The sequence below is a fragment of the Jaculus jaculus genome, chromosome 1, assembly GCF_020740685.1.
Source record: "Jaculus jaculus isolate mJacJac1 chromosome 1, mJacJac1.mat.Y.cur, whole genome shotgun sequence".
NCBI lineage: Eukaryota > Metazoa > Chordata > Mammalia > Rodentia > Dipodidae > Jaculus > Jaculus jaculus.
Window position 1 is genome coordinate 31604875 of NC_059102.1, and position 16587 is coordinate 31621461.

At 40.2% G+C, this 16587-nt stretch overlaps 1 protein-coding gene across 1 annotated transcript in view; it reads left to right on the forward strand.

The window, feature by feature from the left end:
- The window catches only part of Nt5c2 (5'-nucleotidase, cytosolic II), an 88141-nt gene that overhangs the window by 35549 nt on the left and 36005 nt on the right, over positions 1 to 16587 (forward strand). The window contains exon 3 of the mRNA XM_004659387.3: positions 2611 to 2684. Within this exon, the coding sequence (XP_004659444.1) occupies positions 2611 to 2684 (74 nt within the window). The remainder of the gene's footprint in view (positions 1 to 2610; positions 2685 to 16587) is intronic.

The window sequence follows — 16587 nt, forward strand, 5'->3', positions numbered from 1 at the left end:
TGTATTTTGAGATAGGTCTCACTATGTAGCTCAAGGTGGCCTGAAACTTGCAATCTTCTTACTTCAGCCTTCTAATTCTGTGATCACAGAAATATCACCACATCTAGCTGTTTTTTTTTTTTTTTAAAGGTGGGATTTTGTTATATTGTCTAGGATGGCTTTGAATTCCTTGGATCCTGTGATTCTACTGCCGTGGTCTCTTGAGTAGTTAAAACTACATGCATGTGCCACTAGGTATAGCTGGTAGAGTCACTAATTATTTTTTTTAAGTTATTATCTTGAGCTGGAGACAGTTCAGCCAGTAATGTGCTTGCCTTGCAAGCATGAAGACCTGAGTTCTGTCCCCAATACCTATGTAAAATGCTGGGCATAATGGCACACACCTGTATCCCAGGCTAGGGCCATGGAAACAGAAGGACCCCTGGGGCTCCCTGGCCATCCTGTGTAGCCTAATTGGTGAGCTACAGACCAATAAGAGCCCCTTTGTCAAAGGAAGTGGATGGTGTTCCTGAGTCTGATAGCTCCTTGCACAGGAGTACACAAGCGTACATGCAGCCGGACGCACACGTTCTCATCTCAGCTGAAACAAATGAATAGCCAGAAAAAGAAAACCCATTTGGACAAAGGACCTGAATAGACATTTTTGCCAAGAAGACATACAAATTTCCAATAAATCTATGAGAAGGTATTCAAAATCATTAGTCATCTAATCATCAGGCGGATGCAGATTAAAACCACAGCAAGATATTATTTTACATATGTTATACTAGCTTTTTTTATATTTTATTTTTATTTATTTATTTGAGAGAGGCAAAGAGGGTGGGAGAGAGAGAGAGAGGGAGAGGGAGAGAATGGGCATGCCAGGGCTTCCAGCCACAGCAAACGAACTCCAGATGCATGCGCCACCTTGTGCATCTGGCATACGTGGGTCCTGGGGAGTCAAACCGAGGTCCGTTGGCTTTGCAGGCAAGCACCTTAACTGCTAAGCCATCTCTTCAGCCCCTATACTAGCTGTTGTCAAAACAATACTATAACAAGTATTTTACAAGGGTGTACAGGAAATTGATGCATCCATAATGAGCAATGGTATACAGGCTCTGTAAGAAATTAGAAAATATAACTACATATAAGCCAGCAATACGCAAAGGAAATGAAATTGCGCCTTATAGCGAGGTGCTCCCATAGTTGTTGCGCCATTACGCATAGTAGTCAGGATACAGAAACAACAGATGAGTGGACGGACGTCACCTCTATACACACACAGGAGTTTTACTTATTTTCTTTAATTGCCTTAAAAAGAAGACTCTACCATTTGCAGAAACTTAGATGAACCTATGTGACATTGTGCTAATAAGTTAGACAGAAAAAAAGTTCATGATATGTGAAACATTAGACAAAGTGAAGTAGCCTGGCAGGGCAGCACAGCCTTTAGTCCCAGCAACCGAAAGGCTGAGGTAGAAGGGTCACTGAGTTCAAGGCCAGCTTGGGGCTACAGAATGAGTTCCAGGTCAGCCTAGGCTAGAGTAGTACCCTGCCTGGCAAAAAGCAAAAAAAACAGAAAGAAAGTCAAATGCATGGACATAGAGCTAAACCCATGGCTGTGCAGATGAAGGGGTGCACAGCTGCGGTTGGGTAGAAGGAGTTTGTCTAAAAGCTGGTGTGCAACATGAGAATTATAGGTAATAATATGGTATCCTAGGGGGGAGGGGAGACTGGTATGTTAAATTACTTGATTCTAGTAATTACTGTGTATACATATAGCAAGATAAATATATAAAATTATCATTTTAAACACCTCAAATATGTACAATAACAAAAGTAAGTTGGAAAAATAAATAGCTTCATTAAATTTCAGAGTTTAGGGCTGGAGAGATGGCTTAGCTGTTAAGGCACATGGCTGTGAAACCTAAGGACCCAGGTTCGATTTTCCAGATCACACAAAAGCCAGATGCACATGGTAGTGCCTGTGTCTGGAGTTTGTTTGCAGTGGCTAGAGGCCCTGGCGTGCCCATTTTCACTCACTCTTTCTCCCTTTCTGTCTCAAATAAATAAAAATAAATCTTAAAAAAAAAACAAAACAACTTCAGAGTTTATTTTCCAGGGCCTGGGGAGATGGCTTAGCAGTTAAAGCACTTACCTGCAAAGCCTGCCAATCTGGGTTCCATTCCCCAGCCACCTGTGTAAAGCCTGATGCAAACAGTGGTGCCAAGCATCTGGCATGGCAGTTACAGTGCAAGCCACTCTGGCATGCCCATACACACAAAAATAAATAAGTGGGGCTGGAGAGATGGCTTAGTGGTTAAGTGCTTGCCTGTGAAGCCTAAGGACCCTGGTTCGAGGCTCGATTTCCCAGGACCCACGTTAGACAGATGCACATGGGCGCACACACGTCTGGAGTTTGTTTGCAGTGGCAGGAAGCCCTGGCGTGCCCATTCCCTCTCTCTGCCTGTTTCTCTCTCTCTCTGTCCCTATCAAATAAATAAAAATGAACAACAACAACAAAAGGTTAGTGTTTAAAAAAATAAATAAATAAGTGAATTTGATAATAGAGGCCTTAAAAAATTCTTTTCTAGTGCTAATCAAGATATTGTTTTCTGTTCTTTTTCATAGGGTATTTGTGAACCGAAGTTTAGCCATGGAAAAAATAAAATGCTTTGGCTTTGATATGGATTACACCCTTGCTGGTGAGTAGCAATTCCTGATTACTTAAGAACTGCTGTTTTTTGGTATAACACAGTGAGTGCACATTGTTAATTTAATAGCTACCTTTGATTTAACCTTTTATTTGGCTGTCAACAGCTCTTGTCATATTGTTTTCATTGAAATTTATGAGTACTGAAGTTACAATATTCATGAGATTAATTTATGAATGTGTATAGACAGGGAGAAAAAGTCCTAACTTATTTTAGAAACCCCTATAAGAAACTGGTAAAATCACACGTTAATGTGTACATTTGAGCAGTTTTGATTTTTTTTTGTTTATTTTTATTTATTTATTTGAGAGCGACAGACAGAAAGAGGTAGAGAGAGAGTGAGAGAGAGAGAGAATGGGTGTGCCAGGGCCTCCAGCCACTGCAAATGAATTCCAGATGTGTGTGCCCCCTTGTGCATCTGGCTAATGTGGGTCCTGGGGAAACGAGCCTCCAACCGGGGTCCTTAGGCTTCACAGGCAAGTGCTTAACCACTAAGCCATCTCTCCAGCCCTTAAAAATTTTTTTTTGTTTATTTTTATTTAGCAGTTTTGATTTTTATTCCTGTCTCAGCTTCCCAAGTTTTGGGATTACAGTTGTGTACTATCATGCCCAGCTTGAAGTTTTTGGGGTCTAGAGAGATGGCTCAAACACCATCGATGGTACTTGCTTGCGAAGTCTAACAGCCTGGGTTCAGTTCCCCAGTACACACATAAAGTCAGATGCATAAAGTGGTGCATGCATCTTGAGTTCATTTGCAGTAGCAAGAGGCCCTGGAGCACACATTCTTTCTCTTTCTCTGTTAGAAAAATAACTAATAAATAGAATATTTTTATTTCCTTATTTATTTGAGAGAGAAGGAAAGAAAGGCAGAAAGAGAAAAAGAGAATGGACATGCCAGGGCCTTCAGCTGCTGTAAACGAACTCCAGACGCATGTGCCTCCTTATGCGCATGTGTGACATTGTGTGCTTGCGTCACCATGCATGTGGCTTATGTGGGACCTGGAGATTTGAACATGAGTTCATAGGCTTCATAGGCAAGCACCTTAACCATTAAGCCATCTCTCCAGCCCTCTTTCCTTCCTTCCTATCTCTGAGATGTATTTGAAGTAACCACTGAGTTCATCTGTAGAGACATCTCTTCAGAACTAAAATATTTGCTGTGTAGTCAGGATGCCATTTAATTGAAGAAGTAAGGATGAGGATCAGATCAAACATATACGTGTATGAGCTTAACACATATAGAAGCAATTGTGATATTCAGAAAAGAATCTTACAGATACTGTGTTTAAAAAATTATTTTTACTCAACATGCCCATATGCACCTGTAGCATTTAGGAGGCCAAGGCTAGAGTCCAGAAGTTTGAGACTATTCTGAACAAGGGCAGCATAGTGACTCAAAAAAACACTCTTAAGTATACAAAATTTTAAAATGCACAAATTGACTTATCCTGAAGTCATGAATGTAACAGTATTACAAAGCCAGGCTGAAAGCCTATCATCCCAGCACTCAGGAGGCTGAGGCAGGAGGATTGCTCTGAGTTTGAAGCTATCCTGGGCTTACATCATGAATTCTCTGCCAGCCTATAGTATGAGACTTGGTCTCAAAACAAAACAGACCAATTCCCATCTCAACTAAGACAAATTTCAATTTGATGTTCAAGTTAAAAGACTACAAATTTAAATTCATTAATGTGCAGAAATGAATGCATGCAGGTACTTACCACATAGATGTATCCATGATTTTTTTAACCAATAATGTATTTTTAAAAACCATATAGACTTTTTTTCTTTTCCCTCCATACTCTGTGATGGCTTTTTCCCCCATTGCCTTGAACTTATTTTTGTAGCATTTTAACTTTTTTGTGTTTCACTGACTGGACACAGACGCTGTTAGGACTACATGTTAGAAAGTATATGAATGCATCATGCTTTCTCCATGCGTATCTTAACTGTTCCAATGAGAAGAAGATTCTATAATGAAGAATTCTAGCTTTTAGGCTGGTGGTATGGTTCAATGGTACATTTTTTGCCTAGCGTGTTTACAGCTTTTTGTTCAACCCTGAGCATTACACACAAAAAGATTATTAGCTCTCAAGTGAAAGAGAAATAAAAAATTTTTTGGAAACTGAAGAGATACTATGCAAAAGATAAATAGAAATTTAATTGGCTATTTTCCAACTTATTGTACTAATGTAGAGTTCAGTAAGTATTATTGAGAATATGTATTACCCTGGTATGTTTTATTATTAAACATTGAGATAACTATATGTTCTCACAGGAACAAATCATAGAATTCTTGTTTATTAAAAAGTCTGTGAATCTTAGTTTCTAAACTATAATGATATCATATGATTTCTTTCTATTTTTTATAGTACCACTTAACATCTTAGTGCTTTTTCCTAAACACTAATATTATTTACATATGTAAACATTTAAGGATTAACATTTATTAAGTGCATATTATTATATGCCTGATCCTAATCTAAGTGCTTTACATAGTTTAAACCTAAGCATGTATATTCATTCCTATAGATACATAATATTGAAATGTTTTTGTGGTGCTGAGAATTAAACCTCTACATAGTCTACCATTGAGCATCTCCAGCTCCCTCTGAAGTATCATTTTGAATAGCAGTTTATACGATTTCAAAATACAAATCCTTTAACATCCCCTCCAAAAGAAAAACAAATGAATGAAAACGGCACTCAGAGGGTTAAAGCGCTTTAAAACACGTCACTTGAGAGGCATGTATAGTATTCCAATGACTCTGTATTGGTGCAATGGTACATCTTATAGAGTGAAGGTAAAAGAACTAGAGGAGTGTTTTGCAAATATAACTGAATCAATCTGATTGAATAATTTAAACCATTTTAATTTTAGCTTTTGTTAAAGCTACCACTTTATTGTAAACTTAGACAAAAATATTCTCAGTCACTGATTTTAGTGTTAAGCATATGGTAGACAAATTCTAGAAAAATTGGAGGAATTTAAAAATTATTTTTCTTTTCTTTCCAATTGAGGTTTATATATTTCTATGTATAATTTATATAATTAGAATTCAGTAATATATATGTTATATGTATGTATAATATATATATATATATATATATATATATATATATATATATATATATATATAATTAGAATTCAGTAATCTCAGGGACAGTGAAAAGGTTAAAAAAAAAAAAAAAGGTCATGGCATTATTTTCATAGAGCATAGAGGCAAGCAAGCTGATTGACCTTATATTCTGTCCTGCTTTCTAGGATGGTAGTCATTACTTGTTGGTATGATTAAATTTTAAAGTTGCTTAAAAAATCCTTGAGGTAGTCGGGTGTGGTGGTGTATACCTTTAATCCCACTGGATACAGAAGTTGGATGATTGTCATGAGTTCAAGGCCACCCTGAGACTGCATAGTGAATTCCAGGTCAGCCTGGGCTAGTGTGAAACCCACTTCAAAAAAACAAAAACAAACAAACAAAATCCTTGAGATAAGAAGATTTTTTTATTAGAAAAATGAAAAATGTGCCATAAAATACAGTGATAAGACTTACTAAAGTGAGTTTTTTGTTTGGCTTTTGAAAAGAAATATATTTATTTATTGGAGAGAGAGAGAGAGGGAGGGAGACTGGGCATGTCAGGGCCTCTAGCCACTGCAATAAACTTCAGATGCATGCATATTGTACATCTGGCCTACATGGGTACTGGGGAACTGAACCTGAGAACTTCAGCCTCACAGGTAAATACCTTAACTGCTAAGCAATCTCTCCAGCCTCAGGGTTGGTTAGTTTTTAAGGTTTGAGTATGCAGGACAAATATCCTTGGAATAAGTGTAATAGCCTCATAGGGTAAGTTCTTGGAAAGAGGCTGTATTTTTTTTTTTTTTCAATAAGAGAGAACATGTGCGTGCGTAAGTGAGAAAGAGAACTGGTGTGCCAGGCCTTCCAGCAACCACAGTCAAACTAGTTCCAGATGCATGTGCCACCTTGTACACATGTGTCACCATGTGTGCCTGGCTTACATGGGTTCTGGGGAGTCAAACCTGGGTCCTTTGGCTTTGTAGGCAAGTGCCTTAGCTGCTAAGCCATCTTTCCAGCCCCTGTATTTTTTTCCTCCCCATGTTAGGGTCTCATTCTAGTTCAGGCTGACCTGGAACTCACTCTGCATTTCCAGGCTGGCCTCGACCTCAAGGCAATCCTACCTCTGCCTCCTGAGTGCTGGGGTCAAAGGCATGTGCCACCACACTGGCTAAGAGACTGTATTTATTGATTGGTTGCTTTATTTATTTATTTGAGAGAGGAAGAGGCAGAGAGAGAGGGAGGGAGGAAGAGAGAGGGAGAGAACGGGCATGCCAGAGTCTCCAGTCACTGCAAACAAATTCCAGATGCTTGTGCCACCTTGTGCATCTGGCTTCCGTGAATACTGGGGAATCAAACCTGGGTCCTTAGCCTTTGCAGGCAAGTGCCTTAGCTGCTAAGTCATCTCTCCACCCCTGATTGCTTTTTAAAAAATATTTATTTATTTATATGAGAGAGAGAGAGAGAATATGAATGGGCACACTAGGGCCTCCAGCCACTGAACTCCAGACACATGTGCCACTTTGTGCATCTATCTGGCTTTACATGGATGGGTGCTGTGAAATGGAACTCAGATGGTCAGGTTTTGCAAGCAAGTGCCTTTAAACCTTTGCGCCATCTCTCCAGTCTGGGTAGGGTGTGTGTGTGTGTGTGTGTGTGTGTGTATGTAGACTAGGCTGGCCTTGAACTTACAACACTTATAAACCTTCTCCCTCTGCCTTCTGAGTCCTGGAATTATAGCTGTGTGTGTCTATATTCTTTTTGAAGCATTCTCTGTACAATCTGATCCCTTAGCACATTCCCTTAGAGCATTTATAGGTCACTTGTAGCCTTTTTTTTTTTTCCTTCTCTCTCTGCTTCTTTCTCTCTCAAGAAATACATAAAATACATTAAAAAAAAAAAGAAAGAAAGAACGGAGCCAAGAAAAACAGAGTTTGGGGCAGTAAAATAGCATATGTACTCATGAATTTTAATATGATTAAGGAGACTTAAAGAACTTAAAGTAATAGTTACCTTCTGCATGTGCTACTTTTCCTGTTGTGAAGACATTCAGAAAGTATTTAATTTTCTATTAGTAGGAAGGAAAAACCCAATGAAATGTTAATTTAATTTAAAACAAAAAAGTTAAATGTGTTGTTTTAATCTTAAGGCTCCTGTAACAAAGTGTAATAAACTGAGTAGTGTATAAATGACAGAAGTTATTTCTTATATTTCTAGTGGTTCCAGGTTCAGGACAGAATTAGTATTTGATGATTCATAGGCACCATCTTTTAGTTGTGTCCCCACATGGTGAGGAGTAAGGGTGTCTCTCAGGCCTCTTTAGTAGGGCATGATTCCCTTTCATGGGTACTCTGTCCTTGTGACCTAAGCACCTTCCAAAGCCTCACCTGGCGAGCAGTATTCTGAGTAATACAGAATTGGCATTTATAGCATAGATGGTGCTGGTTTTCACATTTGGGTTGATTGAAGTTGGTAGTGTATATAGTAAGCCCAGGGTTGGTACTTCTAGAGTGTCTGAATAAGGCAACATCTCAAATAGGTTTTGGAATGGTACACCCTGTTGTTTGTAGCACTGAGGATGCAATCCAGAGTTTTGCATGTGCTAGGCAAGTACTCCACCACTGAGTTTCACCCCCAGCTTTGGAATGGGATATTTATTGAGAGATAGTTATTGACCTGTAGCCTCCGTCATCACAATGTAAAATTTCCAAAGTTTGTTCAGGAGAAATGGCCATGTAGGGTTTCTCAAAAGCTCTCTGTTCCCTGTTTTCAAATGGGAAACATGTGACTATCATGGAAGGGATGGGAACAAAATTTAATTTAGAGAATCAAGTTGATTTCATAAGGAACCAACTCTGTCAACTCTGTTTTTTCTTTTTCTTCTTTCTGTCTTTTTTTTTTCCCAAGGTAGGGTCTCATTCTAGCCCAAGCTGACCTGGAACTCATGGCAATTCTCTCTTTGCCTCCTGAGTGCTGGGCTTAAAGGCATGTACCACCACACCCAGCTCCAACTCTTTTTAATCTTCTAAAAAATGGCCACATGAGCCTTCTTTGGAGTATCATGATCTGCTTTTACTTTTTAAATGTTTTTATGATTCATATAAGAAAATTTACTCTGAATAATCCTGTTTTTTCAATTAATCTGGACATGGTAACGTGAGAGTTGGGCTATAACACCAACACTTTTGAAGTAGAGGCAGGAGGATCAAAAGTTCAGGGTCCTGTTTATCTCTCTTTCTCTCTCTCGCTCAGTGTGTTTTGTGTGTGTGTGTGTATGGCCTCTTACTGCTGCATATGAATACCAGATACTTGTACCATTTTTTTTGCTTGTAGTTTACATGAGTGGCTTGGGAATTGACCTTGGTCTAGCAGGCATTGTGAGCAAGCTCTTCTAACCTGTGAACAATCTTCCCAGCCCTTTCAGGGTCTTCTTTACATAGGGAGTTCAAGACTAGCCTAGACTAGAGAACATGTCTCAAAAGCAAACAGGGCTGAGGCTGGAGAGATGGCTAAGCAGCCTGTGAAGACAAGCGATTCTGGTTCTACTCTCCAGGACCCACATAAGCCAGATGCACAGAGGGTGCATGCATGTGGAGTTCATTTGCGGTGGCTGGCACGCCCATTCTCTCTCCCCCTTTCTCTGCCTCTTACTTTCTCTCAAATAAATAAATAAATAAAAATAGAGTTAAAAAAGAATAATTTAAAAACAAACAGGGCTGGAGAGATATATTAACATTTAAGTTGCTTGCCTGTGAAGCCTAAGGACTTATGTTCAATTCTCCAGGTCTCACATAAGCCAGATGCGCAAGGTGATGTGCACAAGGCTGCCCATGGGCACAAGATGGCATATAGCGTCTTGAGTTTGATTGCAGTGGCTGGAGGCCCTAGTATACCAATTCTCTCTCTCCCTTCCTGCCTCCTTCTCTCCCTTCCTCCCCCCTTCCTCCTTCCCTTTCTCTCTCTCTAAAAAAAATACAAAAAAAATGGGCTGGAGAGATGGCTTAGTGGTTAAGCGCTTGCCTGTGAAGCCTAAGGACCCTGGTTTGAGGCTCGACTCTCCAGGACCCACATTAGCCAGATGCACAAGGGGGCACACGCGTCTGGAGTTCGTTTGCAGTGGCTGGAGGCCCTGGTACGCCCATTCTCTCTCTTTATCTGCCTCTTTTTCTCTCTGTTTGTTGCTCTCCAATAAATAAAAATGAACAAAAATTAAAAAAAAAAAAACAAAAATCTGCTCTTCATGTCAAATGTTGAAATTGGCAGAATTTTTTTCTTTTTGTGTAAGCATTTAAAATGTTGATTTAAAAATAAAATAAAATAACATAAAATAAAATAAAATAAAATGTTGATTTATTCTAAAATGAGGAAGAGGATACTGAAGCAAGAATGCCTAACCTGTGTAAAGAGGGAGGAAAAATGAGTAATGGAATACATATGTCATAAAAATGGAAGTGGAAACTATCTGGCAGAAGGTGGGAGATGATGTAGTCAGTGCCACACTGCTGGGATGAACCTTTAAACCAGACAGTTTATGGGAGGAATGGGATTTATGGGAATGGGATCCAGGAGAAGTTCCATAATGGTGGAAGAAGGTGGACTCCTTTACATAGATCCAGAGAGACACAACCACACACCAGCGCCATAAAGCAACCAAGCACACTACCACCAGCAAAACAGCAGGGACCCAGGCAGAGCTCAAGCACTTTGCAAAGCTTTAGGCTAGAAATCAGATCCTCCCGCAGGGACACCTCCTCCACCATGTAGCTGGACACAACCCTTACCCCCTATCCCCCCCCCGCCCCGCCCCCCCCCCGCCCCCCCCCCCCGCCCCGCTGAGGTAGAGTCTCACTCTAGCCCAGGCTGACCTGGAATTCACTCACAGTGATCTTCCTACCTCCGCCTCCCAAGTGCTGGCATTAAAGGTGTGTACCCGGCTCTGGAGACAACGTTTTTAATTAAAACACTTGAGTCTATTGGGAGACATTCAAACTACAGGTGACCAGCAAGATAGGGCAGTTTGGGAGGGGTGGGTAAGAATAAAGTAAAAGGGCACACGTGTGTGTGTGTGTGTGTGTGTGTGTGTGTGTGTGTGTGTGTGTGAAAAGGCCATACTATGAGACTAATTTGTTAACTGTTAAAAAGAAGAAGAAAAAGAAGAAACCTGGACTCTAGAAATGTTAAGCTCTATGTGTGTAAATGCTAAACTTGTAATTTTCCAAAAGTAAATTATCTTCATCACATTTGAATCCAGAGATTTTTTTCAGAGAAGATATCTTTATCATTAATGATCCCCTGAAATTGGTGCTAGTTGTGTATTTGTTTCATTATCAGATTTCTATGTAAGATGGACATTGTTACATAAAACAAATATGTAAACTTATTTATTGACATGAACTAATTTCTCTTGATTGTCTTAAACCTAAATTTATTACCAGAAGAATGTCAGTATGACTGTTTTATGTATTTTATGGATTGGCCTACTTCCCAGTCTTCCTTTGTCCCAGATGCTGCTCTCTGCTCGCAGTCACTGCATTGCATCTTGGCTTCCTCTTAAGATGTGCTTTTCTTTTCTTTTCTTTTCTTTTCTTTTCTTTTCTTTTCTTTTCTTTTCTTTTCTTTTTTTTTTTCTTTCCCTCCTCTCCCCTCCCCTCCCCTCCCCTCCCCTCCCCGAGTGATTGAGGTCCTGGGTTTCATCCCCTTTACTACAGAAACATACTTGTTCACTGATCATTAAGTAAGAGTGGTCTGAATGGAAGCATTCAAGCGCACACGTGCGAGCACACACTTCTCACTATAGCTTATGTACACACAAGTATAAATCTCATCTCTCTCCTTAGTCCTTAGATTTTTCCCATTCAGCTCAAATTCAGTTGTACCAATGTGTTGATGTCCTCAGTGAGAGAACAGAATAACTTCCATTGCATTAAGAATTTTGTTGGGAGCTGGGGAGATGGTTCAGTGGCTAAAGATACTTGCTTGCAAAGCCTTCAGGTCCAGATTCAATTCCCCAGTCACCCATGTAAAGCTGGATGCCAAAACTGATACATGTGTCTGGTGTTCATTTGCAGCAGCAAGAAATCCTGGTGTGCGCGTACATATGCACCCCACTCTTCACATATGTGACTTATCCAAACAGAGAAAGGATTATTTTGGTTACTTAAAAAAAATACTTCCGGGCTGGAAAGATGACTTACCCGTTAAGGCGTTTGCCTGCAAAGCCAAAGAACCCAGGTTCGCTTCCCCAGGACCCATGTTAGCCAAATGTACAAGGGGGCACATGCATGTGGAGTTCATTTTTAGTGGCTGGATGCCTTGGTGTGCCCATTCTCTCTCTCTCCCTCCTCTTTCTCTGTCAAATAAATACATAAGTAAAAATAAAATATTTAAAAAAATACTTCCAGGGCTGGAGAAATGGCTTAGTGGTTAAGCACTTGCCTGTGAAGCCTAAGGACCCCAGTTCGAGGCTTGATTCCCCAGGACCCACGTTAGCCAGATGCACAAGGGGGCGCATGCATCTCGAGTTCATTTGCAGTGGCTGGAAGCCCTGGTGTGCCCATTCTCTCTCTCTCTGCCTCTTTCTTACTCTGTCTGTTGCTCTCAAATAAATAAAAGTAACCAAAAAATTAAAATACTTCCAGATGCTGCCAAGTGTCCTTTTCCTCTTCTTGGGGCACAGGTGTGTGTGTGTGTGTGTGTGTGTGTGTGTGTGTGTGTGTGTGCGCGCGCGCGCTGTAGTAAAAAACTTTGAATGTTATTTAGATGGCAATGGAGTATTTAACTTGATAGTTGCATTTTTCCATGTATTACAAGTGATCATAAGGGAGTAAAAGTTCTTTCCTTAGCCATTTATTTTGCCATAGAGTATGTGTTCCATGAAGGATTCTTTATTAATATCTTTGTGTTTTGAAGAACAAATTCATTCATTCTTCCTTCCTTCCTTTTCTTTCTTAAGGAGAAAGAGGCAGAGAAAAAGAAGAGAGAGAGAATAGGCACTGAAGACAAACTCCAGGCGCATGTGCCACCTTGTGCTTGCGGCTTACTTGGGTACTGGGGAGTACTTGGGTCCTTTGGCTTTGATGGCAAGCACCTTAACCACTTCAGCCCAAGAACAAGTCTTTATTTAAATATAAAAATGTTACTTGAGCTGCATGTGGTGGCACACACCTTTTATTTTTGAACTTAGGAGGCAGAAGTAGGAGAATCACCATGAATTTGAGGCCACCCTGAGGACTACATAGTGAATTCCAGGTCAGCCTGGGCTAGAGTGAGACCCTACCTTGAAGAAAACAAACAAACAAATATATATATTTAAATTTTCATTCCTGGGCTAGAGAGATGGTTTGGTGGTTATAGGTAGTTGCTTGCAAAGCCTGATAATTTGGGTTGGTTACACAAAGTGGCACATGTGTCTGGAGTTCATTTATAGTGGCAAGAAACCCTGGCATGCCCATTATTTCTCATTTGCTCTTTTTTGCATAATATATAAGTAAAAATAATTAAAAGATTGCTTTGTGAAGAGGTGTCATTGGTATTTCTCATAGGTACAAAAGGAGTTATCTTTGAAACAAGAACACCTTTAAAGGAAAGGAGTAGTTAGCTTTTGCCATTGAATGAATGAACTAGACATGCAAGTTCCATGGAGTTGATATCAAAATTAAAATATTGTTGCAGTCAAGTTCTCATTACTGGCAGAGATCACCTGACCAAGAGCAGCTTTTAGGAAAAAAGGGTTTATTTTAGCTTGTAGACTCGAGAGGTAGCTCCATGATGGCAGGGGAAATGATGGCATGAGCAGAGGGTGGACATCACTCTGTGGCCAACATGAGGTGGACAATAGCAACAGGAGAGTGTGCCAAACACTGGCAAGGGAAATCTGGCTGTAACACTCATAAGGCTGCCCCCAACAATACACTCTCTCCAGGAGGCATTAATTCCCAAATCTCTATCAGCTGGGAACCTAGCATTCAGAACACCTAAGTTTATGGGGGACACCTGAATCAAGCCACCACAAATATAGAATTGTTAATTAACTTAAGGGAGACTGTGGCAACATTTGGGGCTTGGGCTTGCCAATTTTTATTTAAACTCTTTATGGATAAACAGTGAATCTTTTTTTTTTTTTAATTACGTGTGTGTGTTGTTTGTGGTGCATGCGTGCATGCATGCGTGCGTGTGTGTACAGCTGCATGAACCCCATGTGCACACATGCAGAGACCAGAGGGAGACTTTCAAATTATATATTCATGTTTCCTTGGGACAGTCTCTCACTGATTTCAGAACTGGCTGATTTTTACAAACCCCACTGATTCTCTTCCAGTTTGTTTTCCACAGAACTGTGATTATAGATATATGGAGCCATGCCCACCTGTTTATGTGGGTGCTGAGGAATTGAACTCAGGCAGTTTCAGCCCATGTCTTCATATTCTTCTGTGTGCTTTCAGTGACTCAGTTATTCCTTCCTGGCTTAGGCAGTCCACCTATCAAATTGAGGGGCTAATTTAGGGGAGAGTCAAAAGAATTCTCCCCAGGTTTTAGAACATGCTGCAGAAGGAAAGGGAAGACAAGGATAACTTCTGTTTCTGTTTTCTCAAGTGCCAAGATACTCTGGGACGATATGTGCTGGACCCTATTAATAACTAGCAGCTAATTTATCTTATTATTAAAATTTTTTCATTTTGTTTTTTGTAATTTCATCTTGATCTTACAATTTTTAAATTTTTTGTTTATTTTTATTTATTTATTTGAGAGCGACAGAGAGAGAAAGAGGGAGAGAGAGAGAGAAAGAGAATGGGCATACCAGGGCTTCCAGCCACTGCAAACAAACTCCAGACACATGCGCCCCCTTGTGCATCTGACTAACATGGGTCCTGAGGAATCGAGCCTCAAACTGGGGTCCTTAGGCTTCACAGGCAAGTGCTTAACCACTAAGCCATCTCTCCAGCCCTTGATCTTACAATTTTTTGAAACAGGGTCTTGTCATGCAGCTCTGTGTAGCCTGGTATTTACTGTGTAGCTCAGGCTCGCTTTGTATTATTTATGACAGTACTTGTGCCTCACCCTTCTAAGTGCTGGGATTATAGAAATACATCACCATGTGTGGCTACCAAGTGACTTTTAAATATGTAGTTAGAATTTAAACATAGATTAGTTCCCATTTGTCATTCTCTTCCTAATTTGAGAGCAACACAGACTATCCAGTAATCTTTAGATGAGACAATCAGTAAGATAAAGTGCCACAAACAAGAAATTATTCTTGTTTCTCCCCCTACCAAAAATGAAAATCTTGCTTAGAGCAAAAAAGCTTTTTTTTTTTTGGCATTTGAATGGTGATCCTTATCCTTAGAATACAGATATACAGATAGTCTTGCCCTTTTTCTTTTGCTTAGGTGCATGTGTGTGGTACTGGGGGGTTGGACCTAGGGTCTTATTATTGCATGCTAGGCAAGCATTCTATTTCTGAGCTATTTCCCAGCCCATCTTTTCCTTGATTTTTAGAAATGATCTTAAAGGAACAAAATCTCAAGTTTACTATACAGATTCAGGTGTTTAGGTTCTAAAATTAGTTATGTGATTGTTTATGCATATGATGTGTGTGGGGGCGGGCACACGCATGCCACAGTGGGCGTGTGAGTCAGAGGACAGCTCAGTGTCAGTCCTGGCCTTCCACCTTGTTTAAGGCAGGGTCACTCCCTCCCAGCGCCATGCTGACTCACCCATAAGCTTCTGTGGGTCCCCCTGTGTCTGCCTCCCACCCTGCCTTTGACATTGGTGTACTGGATTACAGCCACGTGGTGCCTTGTCCAGCTTTGCCTTGGTGTTAGAGATCTGAACTCGGATACTCATGTTTGCACAGCAAATGCGCTATCCACTGAATGATCTCTCCAGCCCCCACATTTTTCAACGAAAAAATCTTAGGGTACTACAGAAAAACATTTGTAGGCAAGCACCTTAACCACTGAGCCCTCTCCCTCCCCCCCACCAAAAAAAAATTTAGATTCTTTGCTTTTGGGTTTCTGTCTTCTTCTTTTCTAGGTCATATCATTTAGTCACCAGAGATGATTCAAGTTAATTCAAACAGTGTTCTTACCTTTGGGTGAGCTTTTAGAACAGCAGGGAAGAAATTAAGAGAAGCTAGCTCTTGGTGTCAGCAAATTAGACCATCTCTTGTTTTTAACAGAAGCAGGACCTTTGATCATTAGCCTTTAATAGAATATACAGTAGACACACTCTAATCTTATTTTATTGTTGCTGGACCCTACTCAGCTCACTTGACATTTAAATGAACATTTTTGCTTGGCCTGTTTACTTGGACTAGAGTCCAGCACACTCGTCATGTTTCTGTTAGCAATTGTATTTGCACCAAACTTACTGGCATTTGAGGCATTTAAAAGTGAAAAAGAGCTGGGCGTGGTGTTCTCTCTCTCTCTCTCTCTCTCTCTCTCTCTCTCTCTCTCTCTCTCTCTCTGTGTGTGTCTTTTGTACTTATCCCCCAGTCTTCCTTCCATGCATGTACCAGTGTCCCATTGAATCCAGGCTTTCACATGCTAGGTAAGCAATCAACCATTGTGTTTCATCCCCAGTCCTAAATTAAGTGATTTTTTTTTTTTTTGCTTAAAAAATACTAATGTCCATTAGTTTGTTCTTTAATAACCTTAAAGTCTTTTATTTGTTTGTTTGTTTGTTTTCTGAGGTAAGCCCAAGAGACTGGACCTTTTTTTTTTTTAATGAAAAAGAGAGAATTGGCATGCCAGGACCTCCAGCTACTATAATTAGACTCCATTTGTATGCGCTACCTTGTGCACATGTGCAACCTTGTG